Below are 20530 nucleotides of genomic sequence, written 5' to 3' on the forward strand. Positions count from 1 at the left end.
TGATAAAATTTCACCTGGTAAAGATTAGGGAGGGTATTTTATGCAGAGGGAATAGCATGAACTAAAGTTTAAAGGTAGGAAAACAAAAGGCATGTTTTTGAAAATTATCAGTAGTTTGGGATTGACTACTTGAAATAAGACTAAAACGGTAAATTGAGACTTTAGTGACAAGTTAGGAACTTGCTCTCTGGGTAAGAAGAAGGGTGAGGTGCATATGATTGTTTTGAGCAAGGAAGTTGCATGATCCAAGTGCTTGAGGAAAATCACTCAGGTGATCATGTAGGTTAGGCTGTACGGGAGAGACAGGATGTGAGACGGTCAGGTAGGAGGTTCTTGCCCAGGTGAGGGAGAATGTGAATCTGGATTAAGGGTAAAAAAGAACATTCAGTTCTGTACTAGTGCAGGTAAGAGGGAGGATAAAACTTGAACTAGAACACCCTTGAAAAATAAAACATTTAAAGAGTTGGATTTTTATTCTGCTCATATAAGTTATTTCTCTTAGATTGTAGAAACTAAAATGATTTTTATTTGATTTTGCTCCAGGAAAAATTGAAAGTGAATATATCATTAGCTATGTGTAGGAAACACCTTTCAGAAACCTTAAGAAGTCATTGTGTTAGTCCTAATGTAGTGGAAATAGACTTAAATAAGATTTTTGCAGTGGAAATGGAAGATATAAGCTAGAATATAAAAACCAGTAGGACTTTGGAACCAAGAGATCTGAAAGAGGAATCAGAGATGGCTTCAAGGTTTCTTCCGTGGGTACCTGGGTGAGGACTGGTAGAGGAATATTTCTCTGCTGTGCTGCATACTGTAGTATTAACCTCTCTGCCTCTAGTTTTTTACCTGTACTAAACTTCACCAATGAGTCAAGTCTTTTCTTGCAAAATATGAGGTTAGATTATTAAAATAATTTAAATGTTTTTTCTAGCAGCTTCTCTTCATGTCTCTTCTCATGGCTTCTTTCATTCATATCTAAGAAATATTTCATAAGTTCTTTCAAGTAAAATAGTTCATCTATAGCATTTGAATAGAATGTCCTGAAAAAGAACACCTGTAAAATGCCTTTGCTATCATGATGCTAAGAAGAACAAAGAAGGTAACCACAGCTTAAGTGAAGAGCTCTTGGGAAGAATTCATTTAGAATGTATTTGTAATGAGTCATTATTGGCATACAATAATGCTATGATTTATTTATAATACATTGTAACTAGGTTGCTAAAATCAGTGAAATGGCACTGTAATCTTTTTAGGGTGTTATCAGTGATTAGGTATGTTGGAATGAATAAATTGATTATAATAATATATATTACAATGTATGTGTATTATATATTATGATATATGGATAATATATGTATAATTATATATGAAGTATATAGATAACATTATTTATATAATCTATTGGTTAAATATAAGTATAATCATTGATTTTATCATTATTTAAGAATTGTCTGGTAGTCCAAATGTGATAATTAATAAAATATAGCATTTACCTTTAATGAGTTTACTATAATAAGGTACACAGATAAGTGAACTCAACTGAAGTATTTCTTATGGGGGTTTTTTTGTGTTTTTTTTGCATTTAACTTTTTTAAAAAAAATCTTTATTGTTGAGAGTATTACAGATGTCCCCCTTTTTATCCCATTGCCCCCCTCCACCCAGTTCCCACCCCCACCCCAGGTCATCACCACCCTATTTTCTATGTCCATAGGTAATGCATATATGCATATAAGATCTTGGATTGATCTCTCCCCCCCCCCCTTTCTCTGAGATTCTTCAGTCTGTTCCATGTTTCCATTTTATTAATTAGTTTATTTTGTTCATTATATTTCTTGTTTGTTTATTTTGATTTTTAGATTCAATTGTTGATAGATATGAACTTATTGCCATTTTATTGTTCATATTTTTATCTCTTCTTCTCCTTCTTCCTCTTCCTCTTCCTTTTCTTCTTCTTCTTCCTCTTCTTAAAGAATACCCTTCAACATTTCATATAATGCTGGTTTGGTGGTGCTGAACTCCTTTAGCTTTTTCCTGTCTGTGCAGCTCTTTGTCTGGCCTTCAATTCTAAATGATAGCTTTGCTGGGAAGAATAATCTTGATTGTAGATCCTTGCTGTTCATCACTTTGAATATTTTTTGCCACTCTTTTCTGGCCTGCAAAGTTTCTGTTGAGAAATCAGCTGACAGTCAACAGAGCACTCCCTTGGAGGTAACTAACTACTTTTAAAATTTTCTTTGTCTTTAACTTTTGGCATTTTAATTATGATGTGTCTTGGTGTGGCACCCTTTGGGTTCCTCCTGTTTGGGACTCTACACTGCCTGGACTTGTAAGTCTGTTCTTTCACCAGGTAGGGAAAGTTTTCTGTCATTATTTCTTCAAACAGGTTTTCAATATCTTGCTCTCTTTCTTCTCCTTCTGGCACCCCCATGATGTGTATGTTGGTATACATGGCTTGAAGTTGTCCCAGAGGCTCCTTATACTATCTTCATATTTTTGGATTCTTTTTTCTTTTTGCTTTTCTGATTGGGTGTTTTTTGTTTCCTCATATTCCAAATCCTTGATTTGATTCTCAGCTTTACTGTTGAATCCCTTTAAGTTATTCTTTATTTCAGTTAGTTTATGCTTAATTTCTGACTGGTTTTTTTTCAAGTCTTTGAAATTCTCATAAAGATTCTTGTAAGTTTCACTAAGCCCCTTGAAGATCTCTTTAAGATCCTTGAGCAACCTTGTAACCATTTTTTTGAACTCTGTATCCAGTAGTTTGCTTGCTTCCGTTTCTTTCATTTGTGACATGTTTCTTTGTCTCCACATTTTGGCTACTTTCCTGTGTTTATTTCTATGTATTAGGTGGATCTGGTATGTCTCCTGGACTTGGTAGTCTCAATATACTTTTTTTACTTCTCTAGTTGTAGGACTTCCATTCAGCCAGATTTCAGGCAGTTCTGAATGATGGTTGTTCTGTATTTTAGTTGTAATTTTCATTTTGTTGTGGGAGGTGGCAAGTACCCGTGTTTACCTACACTGCCATCTTGTTTCTCTCTTATGGTGTTATTTGACACTTATCTTTTCTCCAGTTTGAGATAGAGAAAAGGCCAAGATGGCAGCTCCAAGTATGTCTATAAGTAAAAATTAAGCTAGGACACGATATAAAACAGTAAGAAAAAGGTTCATTTTCATTCTGCCCAAATTAGAGTGAAAAGTTAGGTTTTGTTTTTTTCCACATAGGAGGGACAAGTGAAAGTGAACCTATGCTAAGCCATACAGTCCGGAAGCACCTTCGGAAAACTAGACTTGAGTTACTCCACAAAGAATATGAGGTAAATAATAATTAAAATTTAAAATGATCACAGCATTGAATTCAAGGTAAAACTGAGCTATCTCGGGCCTTGGACTTCTTAGAGTAAACAGCCAATGAAATCTTACTTAAATGTCAATTTCAAAATATCCTATTTGATGAGTTCTTTTTTCCTTTTCTATTTCAAATGGAGGAAAGGAATAGATAGAAGCATTTCCTTTTTTAACTTTGTTTTAATTTAAAATCTGTCCTCAACAGACACATAATTTTGTAAGTATTTGCTCTCTCAAGAAGTTGGGAGATAAAAGAAACCCTCTTATGAAAGTCAATCTTCCAGCCCCCACAAGGCATTATGAATGCTCTGATAATCGGTGACTGTAGTCCTCATTCTGTTTTTGTTTCTTCTGATAAATTCACTGGTATGTTTATTCATATATGTGTGTTTCTGCTTATATTTGTTTATTCATTAATATATTAATTCAAATAAAGTGATTTTCTTATTTTATAATGCTATTTAACATGAAATGTATTGTGATTTGAAATAGTAAATAGTACTGTGTTAATTCTGAAATGTATTCTCACATACTTAATGAATATTTATCATACTTAGGTACTCATCAAATTAATCCTTTAGGAGATCCCTGGCATATTGAGCTACTTGTAGTTTATTTTCTAACAGCAGAATTTCTCATGGTCTTAGTTTAAGAAGTAATACCTGTTTTAGATGAATAACTGGTATTACAGAGAAGAGTTCTAGTCCAAATGTTTAGCAGTTGGATTTAAGATTATAAGCAGTTCCAGATGGTGAAATCTAATACTTAGAATAGTCACAGTGGTTATTGAAGAACCAGAATGTAGAAAATAAAAATTAACTACAGGTATTATTCTGAAATGGAAAGTGGGAGGAAATAGCTTATAATTTCAACTCCTACTTCAAATACAGAAGCAAAAATATAAACATCAAACAAAACTATAGATCACCTTCATCAAGACTGTATTTTTTTAATTTCCTTTAGTAAAGCAATTAAACATGCCTTAGAATTTTCTTCTGAGGAATCTATTTCCTTGTTGAATTCATGTGACTCTTGTTTCCTGGATATCTTAAATAGAATAAAAGATTTGACATTTTTATTTTCTAAAACCACAAATTATCATTGGATCTAAATGAAATCAGTGGAAATGCCAATTGTTTTTTACTGGAATGCCAGTTTTTATCTAAGTCGAAATACATTTTTAGAATTTCAACTGTGATTTTCTGCATCCAAAACTATTCGTATCAGATAAATTATGTATCAATAAAGAATTTGTGTATCTACAGAATTCTGAGTATAAAATTTAAAAACCCATTGGCCTCAGGTTAGTATATGTATGTGCTTAGTGTTTGTATCTACCTAATGGCTATGCAATGCTTTTCAGGATGAAATAGATTGTCTGCAGAAAGAGGTAGAAGAGCTTAAGAATAAAAATCTCAGCTTGGAGTCACAGATCAAGACTATTCTAGATCCTTTAACCTTGATGCAGGGCAATCAAAATGAAGATAAACATTCAGTTGCAGATAATTCAAGTAAAATTGACCCAGAAACTGTAGCAGAGTGGAAGAAAAAACTTAGAACAGCTAATGAAATCTATGAAAAAGTGAAAGATGATGTGGATAAGTTAAAGGAGGTAAGTTGTGATCTTTTAAAAATTTTAATATATGTAGCTTTTAAATTTCTATTATAGTTTTTGTTTAAATTCTATAATATTGTAAGTACCTTCAGAAGTATAAATAGCCATATTATCTTGATTCATCATTAGATGGTTTGTGAGGAAAGGACAAAAATCCCTGAATGAGCATTAATAAGGAATAGGAAAACTTTTTCTCCTTAAATGTCATTAGCTGCCAAGAAATATAAGGTGGTTCCATTTGTGACTATAATTGGAGACCTTAGTGCTTTTATATGAGTTTGCATCTTCTTGTAGGAGAGTGACATCAATTTAAAGGATGTGTTTCTATTTCCCCTCTTTGTGGTTTACCTTAACTTTTTTAAAGCTTATGTCAGTGACTGCCCTGTATGCATAAAAACAAACACATATCCATTTCCCTACCTAAAAATGAAAGACTTGGATTATATCTTTTCTAGCACTACCACTCTCTGATATTTAATATTGTAAATAGTTAAAGGCATAATGACTAATATCAAGAGAGCTATAAGTAGCCTCTTTAGACTACTTTATGCAAAAGAATATTGTGCCTTATGAGGTAGGTTCATTTTTTTTCAAATTATTATTCCATCCACCCAACAAGTAGAGAAAGAGCCAAACCTCTAGGATTTTCCAGTCTAGGAAAGGAGATGAGATGCATGCAATCATCACTAGAGATTATAATCAAGTCCTGTTGAGCTTTGTTGGCCAAAGGGACCATCCTTTAGTTTGACTTCAAGTTTATCCACAATGGAGTCCTTTGTGCTGAATAGAGATGGTTTTGTGATATCCAGATCCATAGCCACCCATTTAAAGTATCTACATTCCCTTAAAACACTATTACTGTGCTGAATTACCAAATCCCACCTCCTAAAATCATTAATGGGCTCTCTATGATATTTTAAAGTAGTACCACATACTCGTCCTCAGATCCTTAGTAAGGTTAAGTAGCAGAAAAATATCTGCAGCTTAGTGTAAATACTAAACTATTTTCACACACACACACACACACACACACACACACACACACACACACACGAAATGTTATTTGGGCTCAGCAAAGGCCCAGATAAGAGAAAGAAGGGAACTTTATGCTTTTAGAGAGAAAAAAATAAACAAAACTACTACATAATGGCACTGAATTTATTACAGGCTTAGGGGAAGTGTGAAGTTCTTTGGAATTGAGAGCTAACGTTATTAGCATGTTCATTTGTCTAAGAGGACACAAAAAGGACAGACAACTGGGAAGTTAGACTGTTATCAATCTACCATGTCTCCTTTAACTTCCCTTCCTCTTCTTGAGTGATCAGTAAGTTCTATATGATCTCATTTATAGTTATTAAACTTTATTTAAGTTTTTGGCAATCAGCGTTTCTTAGATCATGAGGCTTGGTATGAAAACTTCACTCTGGGCTCCTAAGAGTGGTGTAGGGGATGTATGTAAAAGAAATTTACATAAAACACAGTTTTTCTTTGCTTTTTAAAGGCCACATGTTAATTCAATACTCAAAGCTATCCTGAGACCTCAGAATTATGTGGGATATTTAGTAAGCCCATTTTTGGATGCCTAGTGATGGTATTAGAAGTACTAGGCAATAAACTGGGGCATAAATGAATTTAAAAACATGGACTACAGGGGAAAAACTTAAATGTGAAGTATAAAATTATATACTATAAATCAAAATGAGTACAAAAAATTCAGAATAAAGGACTATTTAGAATGAGTGAAATGGCCTTTTTTTTTTTTTTTTTTTTTGATGTTTTCAGGACAGAATGAGTTTTGAACCTTTATGAGGCTAGTTTCATTACCCAGTCAGTGTTGAGAATACAAAATAGCTGAAGACTTCATTACTCTCTTAGATGCAAAAAATAGGCAGAACTTTACCCTGTGTAATCTTTACCCTCCTAACCCTTCTCAATTTGAAAATATCTCCTGATATTTGAGGAACTAGCCAGCTTATAAAGAGAGCCATAGGCTGGCGAGAGACCTTAATATAAAATGATACAATACGGAGGGGATGGAGAAAAGAAATCTCAAATGAGTTTCTAATTTAAGCTTATCAACATCATCAAAAAGCATTCACTAAGTGCCTCCTCCTCTTATGGTGCTGTGCTTGAGAGCTTCATTCATTGTCTGTGTCTCTGAGGAAGTAAATGACTTTCCTTATATCTTTAGAGAGGCAGTAATGGTGTTTATCAGTAACTTAAAGAATTAACCCTCCACAATCCTTGTTGTTTTACAACCATAAAGACAAGCAGTTACTCAGAGCCCAAAAGGAACCTGGATGAATCTAAGAGAGTTAGGCTTGTGCCCAACAGAATGTTCTCTGCCTTGCTTCTCTTGTCATTCTCTTAGGGTATTTGTATGTGGGTAGGCAAGTAATATAGTCAGAACTTCTGGAAATTGGTCAAAAACATTGGTCAAATTTTTGAAATCTGTTTTTAAGTCTTCTTAGTTTAAACCTTTTTGTTGACAACAGTTCTTGTGACCTGTTCACTTTGAATGTGAATGTTCTAGTCTAACAAAGAATTTCTCCTGTAGGTTCATGAGGTTGATTTCTACTCCAGGGAGTCTTATTTTTCTATGAAATTAATAAATGCAATGACTAGGGAATTTAAGGGGAGTAACTTTTAAGAAACCTCTACAATCTAGCACACTTCTTTTTAGGCTGTCCAGAATCAATATTGGGTCTCTAGGTCAAGCATGTCAAACTCAAAGGCTAACATAGGCCAAATAAACAAGGTTTAAGTTTATGTGGGCCGCAAAAAAACAAAAGCTTCAATTTTCATAGAAACGTAGGGTTATTTCGATAGAGACATGCTGAATACAAAGGGCTGAAATAAATGAGTAATCGTTAACATAAAATAATAGAACATTTTAATAAAAATTAATATTTTTTTCTTGAACATTAACTTACCAGAAACTGAGTAACTGCACAAATTAATAACCGTAACACAAATAAAGCTATTTTTCTTGTTCTCCGAAAGCGAAGTATTTCCTGTTGCGCACACCAAACAAGTCAGTGTAAGAGTAATGACGTGGTAATTAGCTGCTAAAATATTTGCTGCTAGTATTAGTGGAGAGAAATGATGCGCCTGTGTGGTAAGGCGTGTAAGGGAAATGAATGCAACACGATAATAGTAACCAGTCATTAGCGAACATTGTAGTTCATTATTAATAATTATGTATAACAGGATATTGTAAATATTAAGTTATGACATTTTTATTAAAATGTTTCTTACATACCACTATATTGGCTGGGTCACAAAAATATTCATTGCGGTCTGAATGTGGCCCATGGGCCTTGAGTTTGACATGCTTGCTCTAGATTTTCTAGCAATTAATGTTTTGTTAAGCAGTTTTTAGGTATCAGAATTTAAAAAAGAAAACCATACTTTGGTTTTTTATTGTTTAATCAAGAGATCCATAGAATTGATTAGAAAATATTAACTCAATTTTGAGAGTCTCAGAAGTTGTGAGCCAGAGCATTTGGGGAAGCCTTTTGAAGAAAGAAAGCAAATCTAATCAGATTAGATTTGTTACCACTAAAAAACTATTGTTAAGTAGCAACCAAAAATCAATATTATAGCTCAAGAATTAACTCTTAGCATTAGTTTTGTGAATAATTGCATATCGTATAATGTTACCATGCTTAGAATATTCACTTATGTGAAAAAGGAAAAAAAATCACCATTAGTATAGTCCTTTAATGACTCGTAACTAACATAGCTCCGTTTATTTCCCTGGATAGGAGATTTGCTTGGGGAATATGGATTTAAAATGCTTGGTTGTATTCACAATTTCATAAGTCATTCCCAGTGGTGATTTTAAGTTTCCGAAGGCCATGTTCCAGCATTCAGTTTTCTGCTATTATCACTCTAAAAAATACTGGTGGCTCATGTTATAAATTTTACAAGGCATTTTTACTTTAGCTTATACTTAATTATTTTTAATTTTTTTAAGGCAAATAAAAAACTAAAATTGGAAAATGGTGGCCTAGTGAGGGAGAATTTACGACTGAAGGCTGAAGTTGATAACAGATCACCACAGAAGTATGTATTTTGTTCATAGAGCAATGTTTCAAATTATGTAAATGTTTTAGAATAAGCTGTTATTGTCTGTCACATGTGTTTTTCATTGAAGCATATAGGTTTAAGTAGAATGTCTTGCCTCTAAAAGTCAAGTGTATGGTTATGTGATTGGTAAAATCTTAGTTTCAGTTAAAGCTAATTTTGAATGAAGGATTTCATTTTTATCCTTTTTCCTTATGTGATTAGCAAAAGGGTTGTTTTGTGACCTAAAACCGATGAACTTATACTTGGTTTCACATGTAACTGTTTAATAGAACTAACAAAGAATAGGGAGATTAACATAATGTCCTTTAGAAGTTTTCTGAAATGTTCTTAATAGTAAATATTTGTATAGCGCTTTCTCTTTGCGAGGTACAATAACCTATGATGTACAACTGATATTATTCTCCATTTACGGATGAAGAAACAGAGGCATAGAGAGGGTAAATTAATTTATCTAAACCTGCACAGCTAGTATGTTATGTAAACAGAATTTGAACCCAGGTAGTCCAGCCCCAGAGTCCGTGCTCTGTTCCATTACTTGAAAACCATTACACTTTTACATTACCCATTACACTACAAAATCTATCCAAAATAGAATTTAAGGTATTAATAGTTGGATTTTGGACTGATTTGAACTAAACAATTAAGTGATTTCATTCTTCCTTTGTGATGGGATAATTTTCATTCCATTCCACAATCTCAGAGATTATAAAGTGTTGATCCACTTAACCCTTAGTTTGTCTGTTTAAAATGATAAGGAAGAGTTGAGACTTAAGAGTTAAAGATGGAGAAAAGATGGGGGATACAGCACTTAGGTTTTCTTCTTCTAGAAAAAAAGAAAAAAGACAAGTGAGAAGAGAATATGGTCCCCATCCCTCTCTGAGGTATGGCATATCAGAACTCCATACTTTCTTTCCGTCTAACCACTAGACTTCCTTTCTTCCTAGTGGAAAAAGACAAGGCAGAATGATAATTTTTCCTACCAGAAATAGCTCTCTGCTTGTCTTTTGAAAAGGAGAAAATGTTGCCTTCAGTAAAACAAAATGTAATATCAGGAAATGGTAGAAGTAAACCATAATTGCTCAAAACAGAGATAACTAACCAATAGAAAAGAAGCATAGCTTTTACTTTTAAATAGTTCCTTCCCCTGTGCTCTGCAACCTCACTTTGCTTTCATTTCAGATAATGACAAATTAGTGGAATAAGCTTAGGAAGCGTTGCTGTTATGTGGTGGTTTTGAGTCTCTGCTCTTCTCATTTATTGGCAGCTCGCCTTGCCAGTCATAGTAATTCTTGTCCATTAGCCATTTCCCACAGCGTGCTGAATGGAACTAAAGCTATTTTGTTTGTAGCTTTTATTTCTTGAAAGGTTGCCCACCAGATTTCAGATTTAATGCCAGCCACCAAGATGTGTGTTTTTAAATATCCATGGCTCCATCCTGATAAGTAACTGAAGAATCTCACCTGAAGAAACCTGGACTCAATTCTAATAAGCAGCCATACTTCTGAATCCCATATAATTCTGGATTTGCTATCTTTAACTTCCATTCCTTCCCTTCAGGGTAAGGGGCCACTTCCACTTTAAAAATGATTTGAACTAACCCCCATTCCAGATCAATTTACAATGCATTGAGGTATTAAATGCATTGCATTTGATTTATAGCCTTGTTTACTCTGCATCACCAAACCCTAGTGGGATTCAGAGGAAGCTGACCACAGCTGAAAATATCCAGATCTGGTTCACCTGAGGAGAGCTTCTGTTTATATTAAAAATAATATGAAAATTCAAGAGTTTAAAACTACATGCAAGCAAATAAACACCATCCATTCCATTTTGTTCCCTTGATTATGAAGCACCTTGACCAGTTATTTTTCTCTTGTCTACGTGGTTAGATGCCAGTATAAATTTAGAAAATGTCGGGTGGGTTATAGTAATGAGCGTCTTTATCAAAGAAGCAGGACTTGAGCCAAGCTTTGAAGAATGGAGATTTCAGTGAGGAGGAGAACCTTCTGGGCCAGAAAAAACAGCTTGAGCTGAGAGAAGCTTTATGTGGTCCCTTCAACTCCAGACCCTTCTCTCCAGTAGCAGCCAAACATCATGCTCAAGAAAAATGGTAGCCTCCCTCTCGAAGTCACTAGAGCAGAAGTCCTTTATGTAATTCACACATCTGTCCATTGTGACCGTCACCATCCTAGTGAATAACTGATTAGCACGACCCTTCTGCATCCGCCACTCTGTGCTCTAGGCAGAAAGGCCTGGTCTCAGCCTCTTATTTTGTGTGGAGTGCCAGGAGTGTCACAACTCCACATGGCAAGAAACAACAAGAATGATGAGAGGAAGTTGAAGGGAGACTAAAAGTATTGCATTTCTTATACCACTGAGTTCTCTTGGCTTTCAATTACTATTCCTAAACTATGCCAGGAAATGGGATATATTTGTCCTTGATAGAGTTAGAAGTTCCTTGGTGACTTTTTAGCTTGAAGAGGTATGAGGAATTGACTTGTAAAGTATTTAAAAGTTCCATGCCCTCTCTCTGTGTTCTCTCTGTTTAGTTGTGCCATTTTTATGTTCTAGGTGTGCTAAGCAGGGTTTGTGCCATCTTGCCAGCTATTATGAGGCTTTAGCAGAGCAGCTATTTTTGCTGTCAGCTATTAACTCACCTTAATAGCATAGGGTATAAAGATCCATATATAAAACTTCACAGGTCATTTATATCAAACTTGGTTATAATTGGATTAATGGCTTACTTTCTATAAATATGGATTCAGGAATGTTATGTTCTTATAATTGTGTCTTTAGTGAGATCTATGGACTTGATAACGACTCCTTACGTGCAGCAGCTCTTTTATTGCACAGCAACCCCAAGACTGTCATTATGAACCAATCTTCTTCACCCAGCTCCTGAGGGAAGATAAAGGCTACAGGTACCCTCTGGACAGTGAGCACTATTTCCTGTTTTTAGTATATGAAAGAAGTGCTCTAAAGAGGAATGAATAGACTTCACAGATTACAGTCTGTGCTTTTCTTCCATTCATGCTGTATTTATGTTTGCTGTATTTATGTTCCTTGTGTAATCTCATCTATTCCCATGGCTTTAATAATAATATCTACCTGTATGTGAGAGGTTACAAAGTAAAATTTATATCTTTGGCCTTGCCCATTCTTCTGAACTGTGGATTCTTGTTTCTATCTGTCTACTTTATACTTTCACCTGAATTCCTATACCTTATGTTTAGAGCAAAGAGGTTAAATACAGTCATGTGCTACATAACATTTCAGTCAATGTTGGACTGCATATACAGCAGTGGTTCCGTAAGATTATAATGGAGCTGAAAAATTCCTATTGCCTAATGATGTTGTAGCTATTGTAACATTGTAGTGGTAACACATTACTCATGTTTGTGGTGATACTAGTATAAATAAACCTGTGCTGTCAGTTGTATAAAAGTATAGCACATACAATTACAGTAGTGGACTATACCATCTAGGTTTGTGTAAGTGCACCTGATGATGCATTTCTCAGAGCATATATTCATCATTAAGTAGCAAATGACACTTTGGTAGTCCCCTCTTATTCACGGTTTTACTTTCTGTGGTTTCACTTTCACAGTTTTAGTTGCTCCTATGGTCAGCAGCAATCAAAAAATATAAGTGGAAAGTTCCAGAAATAAACAATTCATAAGTTTTAAATTGGGCACTGTTCTTAGTAGCATGATGAAATCTCATGCTGTCTGCTTCCTCCTACCCAGGATGTGAATCATCCTTTGGTCCAGTGTATCCATGCTGCATATGCTACCTGCCCTTTACTCATTTAGTCATCTCAATTATCAGATCAACAGTGGCAGTGTACTAGTAACAATGCTTGCATTCAAGTAACCCTTATTTTATTTGATAGTGGCCCCAAAGCCATTCACATACATTTTCTTACAGTATATTGTTATAACGGTTTCATTTTATTAGTAGTTATTGTTTATCTCTTACTGTGCCTAATTTATAAATTAAACTTTATCATAAGTAAGTATGTATGGAAAAAAATAGTGTATATATAGGGTTTGGTACTATCCTCGGTTTCAGACCTCCACCAGGGGTCTTAGAACCTATCCCTCATGGATAAAGGAGGTACTAGTGTAAATGTTTAGCACTGGAAACGGACTACCTATATTCATTTTTTTGCTTTCACTCTGCCCCTTCTTCCCCTACCCACTTCATTTTCACCATACTCAAAATTGTCTTTTTATAAAGTATAAATCAAATTATTTAAATCTCCTACCTAAAGCTATTCAGTGCTTTCCTAAAATAAAAATTCAGATCCTGTACAAGCTAGTCTGTACTTACTGTTTCACTTCATCTTATTTTCATTTCTCCTACTCATCCTGCTCCAGCCATAATGGCCTTCTGTTTCTAAAACATGCTGGACTTTTTTTTTCTGCTTAGAATGTTCGGCTTCCAGATCTTTATGTATGTGGCCCTCTCTTCTGTTATCAGATTCAGAGGCCTTTCCTGATCATTCAGTCAAAAGCAGCCCTCTGCTTCAGCACCTTCTATTTCCTTACTCAGTCTTATATTGATAATAGCAATAATCATGGCGTAGGGTCGCAGTATAGTGTGTGATTATGAACTCTGGAGCAGGCTCCCTAGGAATGAACTCAGGTTTTGTTTACTTAGTAGCTCTGGGATGTAGGGGAAGATATTTAACCTTTCTGTACTTCAGTTTTTATCTTATGTGAAATGAGGACAGTAACGTCCTAGTTGTAATGAGAGTTAAATGAATTTAAAATTGAAATGCACTTAGAGTCCATGATTAATGCTCAACCAGTGTTATAGTATTACTAGAGGCCCGGTGCATAAAATTCATGCACACGGGGAGGGGGGTCCCCTCAGTCCAGCCTGCACCCTCTCCAATCCAGGACCCCTTGGGGGATGTCTGACTGCCGGACATCCCTGCAGTCTGACATCCCTCTCACAATCCTGGACCACTGGCTCCTAATAGCTCACCTGCCTGCCTGCCTGCCTGGTCGCCCCTAACTGCCCCCAACCCCTGCTGGCCTGATTGTCCCTCACTGCTCCCTGCTGCTGGCCAGGTCGCTCCTAACTCCCTCCCCCCCTGGCCTGGTCACCCCTTACTGCCCCCCTGCTGGCCTGGTTGCCCCCAACTGCACCCCTCTGCTGGCCTGGTCACTCCCCAACTGCCCACCCCGCCAGCCTAGTCACCCCTCACTGCCCCCCCTGCCAGCCTAATCACCCCCAACTGCCCCCCTCTGCCAGCCTGGTCACCCCTAACTGCCCCCCCCCCCGCCGACCTGGTCACCCCCAACTGCCCCCCCTGCCAGCCTGGTCGCCCCCAACTGCCCACCCCGCCAGCCTAGTCACCCCTCACTGCCCCCCCCCGCCAGCCTAATCACCCCCAACTGCCCCCCTCTGCCAGCCTGGTCACCCCTAACTGCCCCCCCCCCCCGCCGACCTGGTCACCCCCAACTGCCCCCCCTGCCAACCTGGTTGCCCCTCACAGCCCCCCCGCCAGCCTGGTTGCCCCACGCAGCCTGCTGTTCAGTCGTTTGGTCATCCCTCACTAACCCCCCTGCCAGCCTGGTCATAGGCAGCCATCTTGTGAGGGCATGAAGGTTAATTTGCATATTACCTCTTTATTATATAGGATCTTTGGCATAATATGTAGCACAAAGAACTGGTAGCAGTGTGTGTGTGTAAATAATTGTACCCATCATCCATTCCACCCAAGATTGTTTATCCTCTTGCTTTGTTCCTATTCTCTTTAATGACTTGACTACTCATCTGTTTGCCTAAGATAAAAATTCCAGTTTCCCTGACAGGGAATCGAACTGTGACTTTCTGGTTCATAGGTGGATGCTCAACCACTGAACCATACTAGCCGGGCTTGCTTTCCCCATTTTAACAACCTTTCCACTGCTTGCTCTTCTTTTCCACTCTGGACCTTTGAGCATTATTGTTGCCTGAATTCTAGAATATAAATTTGATTATCTCACTCCCCTGCTTAATAAACTTTTGTGATTCCTAATTGCCCACAAATAAAAACCCAAATTTCTTGGTATACTATGTGAGACTCCTTACCTACATGTCCTCAGCTTAGCCTTCTAGTCTCCTCTCCTTCCTCCCCCTTCTGTACTCTGCTTTGGCCATGCTGAATTTCTCGCTTGCCCCAGACTTGCCATGTGGTGACATGTCTTTGTAAATTTGCTCATGCCTTTTCCTTAGCCTTCCCTGGTCCTCCCCATTAGCTTCTCCTTTTTATTCTGCCTGGTTATTTCCTACCCATCCTTTGAGATCTGTAAGACCCTCCAAGATTTTCTTAGAGGAAACACTTTCCTCATGTTCTTCCCATTGTTCTTCTATCGTATTGTTTTAAAGATCACATTGTATACTGACCAGTTCCATGGCTGTAACACCCAGTTAATCTATCAGCTCCTTGGAGCTAAGACATTTTTAAAAATCATGTGTGTGTGTGTGTGTGTGTGTGTGTGTACATATATACATATTACAGGTGTGTGCATGCATGTGTCTTCTCTGGATCCTTGCAAAGGGAAGGTGTCCTTATATTCCAATACTCTATATTGCTACTTGGAGGAACTGACCAAGAATTAAGATTTTGAGCTTTCTTGAAAGTTAAAGTGTAAAGGGTTTAAGAGGGCAGTGAATCGGATTTCTGGCATTTTCTCCACAGGAGGAGAGCAGAAGGATTTCCTGAAATTTTCATACACTGTACTAAAGATTGGGAGTTACAAAGGGAAAAGAGGAGGCAACCTAAGAGCTCCCCTGGCTCCTAGATAAGGTTTCTTGTCTGAGTCTCCTTTCTTGAATCAGGTTTTCCTGCACTTACCTGTGTCCATGCTGACTCTGAGCTGTGGCCCCTTCCCGTTCGCAGGTCTGTTCTTCCTAAACTGTGTTTTAAAACATGCTTGTATCACTGTCACTACTCCTGGCTCTTGTTTTTTTCAGCAGCACTTCTGGTCTTGCTGGCCTTGGCTATTGTCCCTTCTTGACCTACGCTGGCCTTTTTTGTTGCTCATGATTCTGCTCTGACAAACGCCATGATTCCTGGTATTTGACCCCAGCCTGATCCAATGAGTGATTCTTCTTGCCCTTTGGTTTTCCCGGAAGGGGAACTTGTAGACTGTCAGGGGAGCCTGATGATACCCTGGGGCCAGACTGTGACAGCCAGGTGTGCTCAGGCCCCTCAGCCGCCTGAGGGGCCCTTCTCTGGATATTCAGCTAATTGGGGATGGACAGTTACTGCAGCTTTCTGTCAACTTGTCTTTATTGTATTGATAAGATATTTTAGGAGCCTGCAATGCATGCTAATGACTACGCAATAAGCTTGTCAGAAAGATTATGAACTGCAGGAGAACAAGGATAATGTCTTCTACTCCTTTTGTTTTCCTTCCTCATAGCCCCTCAGCATACCTTATCCTCAATAACTGTCATCTCAGTAATAATTACAGGATGGCTGGATCACAGTTTTTTGTTTTGTTTTATTTTGTTTCAGATTATTCCTCTTGCTGAGAGAGACTGTTTTAACTATAGGGAAAAATGTATAGATAGTTATTAGTCCAGAGATTTTAAAGTTTGCTTTTTTCATTCAATAATAGTTGTACTCTTTTATAATATTAGTAGTTTGTTGTTAAGGATATTTTTGTTTTGAGAAAAAGTATTCATCTTAGAATTATAAAAAAAAAATATGAAATAGCATGTCTTAACATTTTCTCCTTCCATGAATGATTAGTATTCCCACTGATGTCATGTAAACTTCAAGGCGGATCTTCTTGGGCAGAAAATTAGGGCATTTCTGCATGGAATTGTAATGATATATATTTATCAAATAGAATGAAATTTATTCCATAGTAAAAGAGGAATCCACCCTCATAGGCAATGAGTATGTTTAAATGGGTCAGCTCTTTTTGGAGATTTACCCCAAAGGGGAATCTTTTCCTCTTCAATTTACATATGCTGCCCAACACTCCAGTTGTTTCTGTTAAGAATTTCTAGATATCTCAGCAAGAATTTTCAACACTGCAATTTTTGACTACAAATGCCTAGTTAAATAAAATACACACACAAATCTTCCCTTAAAATTGTGTTAATAATATGAGCTATTTTAAAACCCTGCTCTCCATTTGCTACAAAAGCAAATTCTACCTTAATTTTTTTTAAATATGTTTTTATTGATTTGGAGAGAGGGGAAGGGAGAGGGATAGAGAGACAGAAAGATCGAAGAGAGAAACGTCAATCAGCTGCCTCCTGTGCACCCTCTACTGAGGATGGAGCCTGCAACCCAGGCATGTGCCCTGGTGGGAAATTGAACCAGTAACCTCTTGGATCATGGGGTCAACACTCAACCACTGTGCCACACCAGTTAGGCTCTACCTTAATTTTTAAATAGAATTTTTGGGAGGTAGAAGAAAAATGTCTCCAAGGGCCTCAATTCTTTTCTAGTTCCATTGTCCATGTGATCTTTGTCTATAAGGGGGAAATTGTGGCTTTTTAAAATTCTTATAAATATTGAAGCACTTTATATTTTGTGAATAAACCAAGATGAAACATAACATAGCTTGTATTTTTTCTATTCCTCAATATTAGACCCCGAAACAAGTACCTATGTGATGTTTAAGCACTAAAATTTCATATTTAAATTTTTCCTTATTTCACATAAGTAGCATTGTTTCCTTTTAGTTGAAGATGCCTGTTGATTTGTGCATGAGTTAGACGAGATGATCATATATACTTTTTATATTTAGTACACTAAAAATGGAGCTTTTGGTTCAAAGTTCTGGTTCAAATTTAGTTTTCATATGTGTGGTTAAAACAGACACTCTCTTTGGTTGTCATTTGCCTGGAGGATCTGTCTGGTCTGTAGTTTCCTGCAAGGCTACTTTACCTTGAAAAATGATCTTTGGAAGTTTCAAAATACTCTTGAGCTTGTGTCTAAAACATACTAGTTGGCGTTTGATAAATATCCATTTTGTGTATTCATATCTTATTTTCCCACATCTTGTTTTTTTTTAATTTTCTCTCCATGTTTCTCTTAGCAAATGTATGTATTAATAAATATCACAACAATGCTAGTCCCTTGACTGTTTAAACAGACTTTGTGCTCAATAAACCTAGCTTGCATTCTACACTATTCCACAGTATAAATAGGTACTGATATTACTTAAGAAAGGATCTCCTGTTCATACTGCATAACCTTGAACAAGAGACAACCTTTAAAACTTCTCATTTCTCATCTTTAAAATAACAGATTTTGCCCAGTTGGTGTGGCTTAGTGGTTGAACATCAACCTATGAACCAGGAGGTCATGGTTCCATTCCCAGACAGGGCACAAGCCTGGGTTGTGGGCTTGATCCCCAATAGGGGGTGTGCAGGAGACAGCTGATCAATGATTGTCCTTATTGATGTTTCTCTCTCTCTATCTCCCCCTTCCTCTCTGAAATTAATGAAAAAATATTTTTTTAAATAAGAGCAAATTTTGCTTCATAAAGTTGACATGATAATAAAATTAAGTAAGATATATGTCAAGCATATGGCAGTATATTTGATATAAGTCAATAAGTTGTGGCTGCTGCTGTTGTTACTGTCATCATCATTGTCAATAGTTGCTTCACTGCTGTTAAAGGTTTATCTTTACACATACTCTTGGTTCCATCCCAAAAGTTCACTTTCCTTTTTCTTTTTCTTTTCATTATAGGCCAGGGAATAAAAACTTTGTCTTGCATCTTCAGGAGGGAAGACTATAAGAAAGTCTTCCTGTTCTCTTTCAGTATGCCTCATATTATTTAATACAAGAGGCCCAGTGCACAAATTCGTGCACAGGTGGGGTCCCTTGGTGTGGCCTGCAGGGATTGGGCCGAAACTGTCAGTCTAACGCCACCTGCCGCTCCTGCCTGCTGTTCCCGCTTATGCCTCTCCTGCTTATCCCGGTCCCGCTGTGCCTGTTGCGGGCTCACACCCAGTTGGTCCTGATCGGGAGAGGCTTGCGCTGCCATAGCAGTGCTCGCCAGCCATGAGCCCTGCCTCTGGCGCCCATCCCGAAGGGGGTCGGGGAGGGCCTGGATGTGATGGCCCTTGGATCAGAATCCATCCTGCTGATGTTCACATTGTTTGTCTGGAGCCACCTGGTGGCCACTTTTATATCGTTTCTTCCTTGTGGAGCATCTAAGGAGGGAAGCGGCCGCAGTGCCTGAGGCCGACTTCCAGGAGGCCCGTGGCACTGTTGGGATCGTACTGGTGGCACTGGTCCATTGGTGCCTGGCTCGTTCTCTGGAGATTGAACCTGCAGGACTACTGAGGGAGTGAATCGCTGCTGCCGGGCTGGTGGGCCACAGGGACGGCTAAGCGGCACTCCCACTGTGGGAGCACACTGACCACCAGGAGGCAGCTCCTGTGTTGAGCATCTGCCCCCTGGTGGTCAGTGTGCATCATAGCGACCGGTCATTCAGTCATTCAGTCACTTAGGCTTTAATATATATATATATATCTATACTAGAGGCCCGGTGCACAAATTCGTGCACAGATGGAATCCCTTGACCTGGCTGGTGATCAGGGCCGATCAGGGCCATCTTGCCCAGTCTGGGGGGGAGGGACTGCGAGAGTTTGGCCAGCCAGGGGGAAAAGACCACGGGAGGTTGGCTGTGGGAGTGCACTAACCACCAGGGAACAACTCCTGTGTTGAGCATCTGCCCCCTGGTGGTCAGTGCACATCATAGCTACTGGCCAGCCAACTGGTCGTTCAGGCGACTTATCGTAATAGTCGCTTAGGCTTTTATATATATAGATAGATATTTTTGTGGAACCAACTTATGTGACTAGGCTTGGTCATAGACAGTACATTTATGATTTAAAAATTCTCTAGAAATGTAGCATTTTCATAACTGAATTCCTAATTTTTAAAAAAGAGAAAACCCTCTTGAAGAAGCACTGGCAAGTCATATAGGTCAGCAGTGGATAAAAATGTATAGGCCACTTCTTAAAGTTCCCTAGTATAAAGACAGATGCCCCCCCTTCTCCAACAAATGTGCAAGGATGAAATAGATGTAGGTAATGTACAAACAACTCTTTGAGTTCAGGTGAGAGGAAAAGGCCTCCACCACCAAATACAGTTTTGAGCTCCCTACAGTCCTGGTCCTCTCTGTCCTCTTTCCCTAAAATATGACCCCCTGTTCACCCTATACACAATGCACAAGGCAGAGCACAGCACTGGGACTTCTCCCTTTTCTTCCCACTCCTGTCCTGAAGAGCTCATTACAAGCTACTCACTTAAGAAAGGTATAATTAAGAAGACGAGTTTGTACATTTAAGGAATCTCTAACTGGTGGATTTTACTTGAGAAAATTCTTAGGAAAGTGAAAGGAACAGTGGAAATTTCCCTTCCCTCTGAAACTCTACCTCTCTTCCATGTTTAAAATAAAGAAGATGCTTCCCTAATATCTCTGAAAGTCGGGGAATGA

The 20530-nt window shown here is 37.8% G+C and overlaps 1 protein-coding gene across 1 annotated transcript in view; it reads left to right on the forward strand.

Annotated features, from left to right (window-relative positions):
- OBI1 (ORC ubiquitin ligase 1) overlaps window positions 1–20530 on the forward strand; it is a 40581-nt gene that overhangs the window by 12077 nt on the left and 7974 nt on the right. Inside the window, exons 3-5 of the mRNA XM_036300655.1 lie at window positions 3227–3318; window positions 4713–4961; window positions 8944–9032. Coding sequence (XP_036156548.1) covers window positions 3227–3318; window positions 4713–4961; window positions 8944–9032 — 430 coding nt within the window. The remainder of the gene's footprint in view (window positions 1–3226; window positions 3319–4712; window positions 4962–8943; window positions 9033–20530) is intronic.

Source organism: Myotis myotis, unplaced genomic scaffold (assembly GCF_014108235.1).
Source record: "Myotis myotis isolate mMyoMyo1 unplaced genomic scaffold, mMyoMyo1.p scaffold_m19_p_3, whole genome shotgun sequence".
Lineage (NCBI taxonomy): Eukaryota > Metazoa > Chordata > Mammalia > Chiroptera > Vespertilionidae > Myotis > Myotis myotis.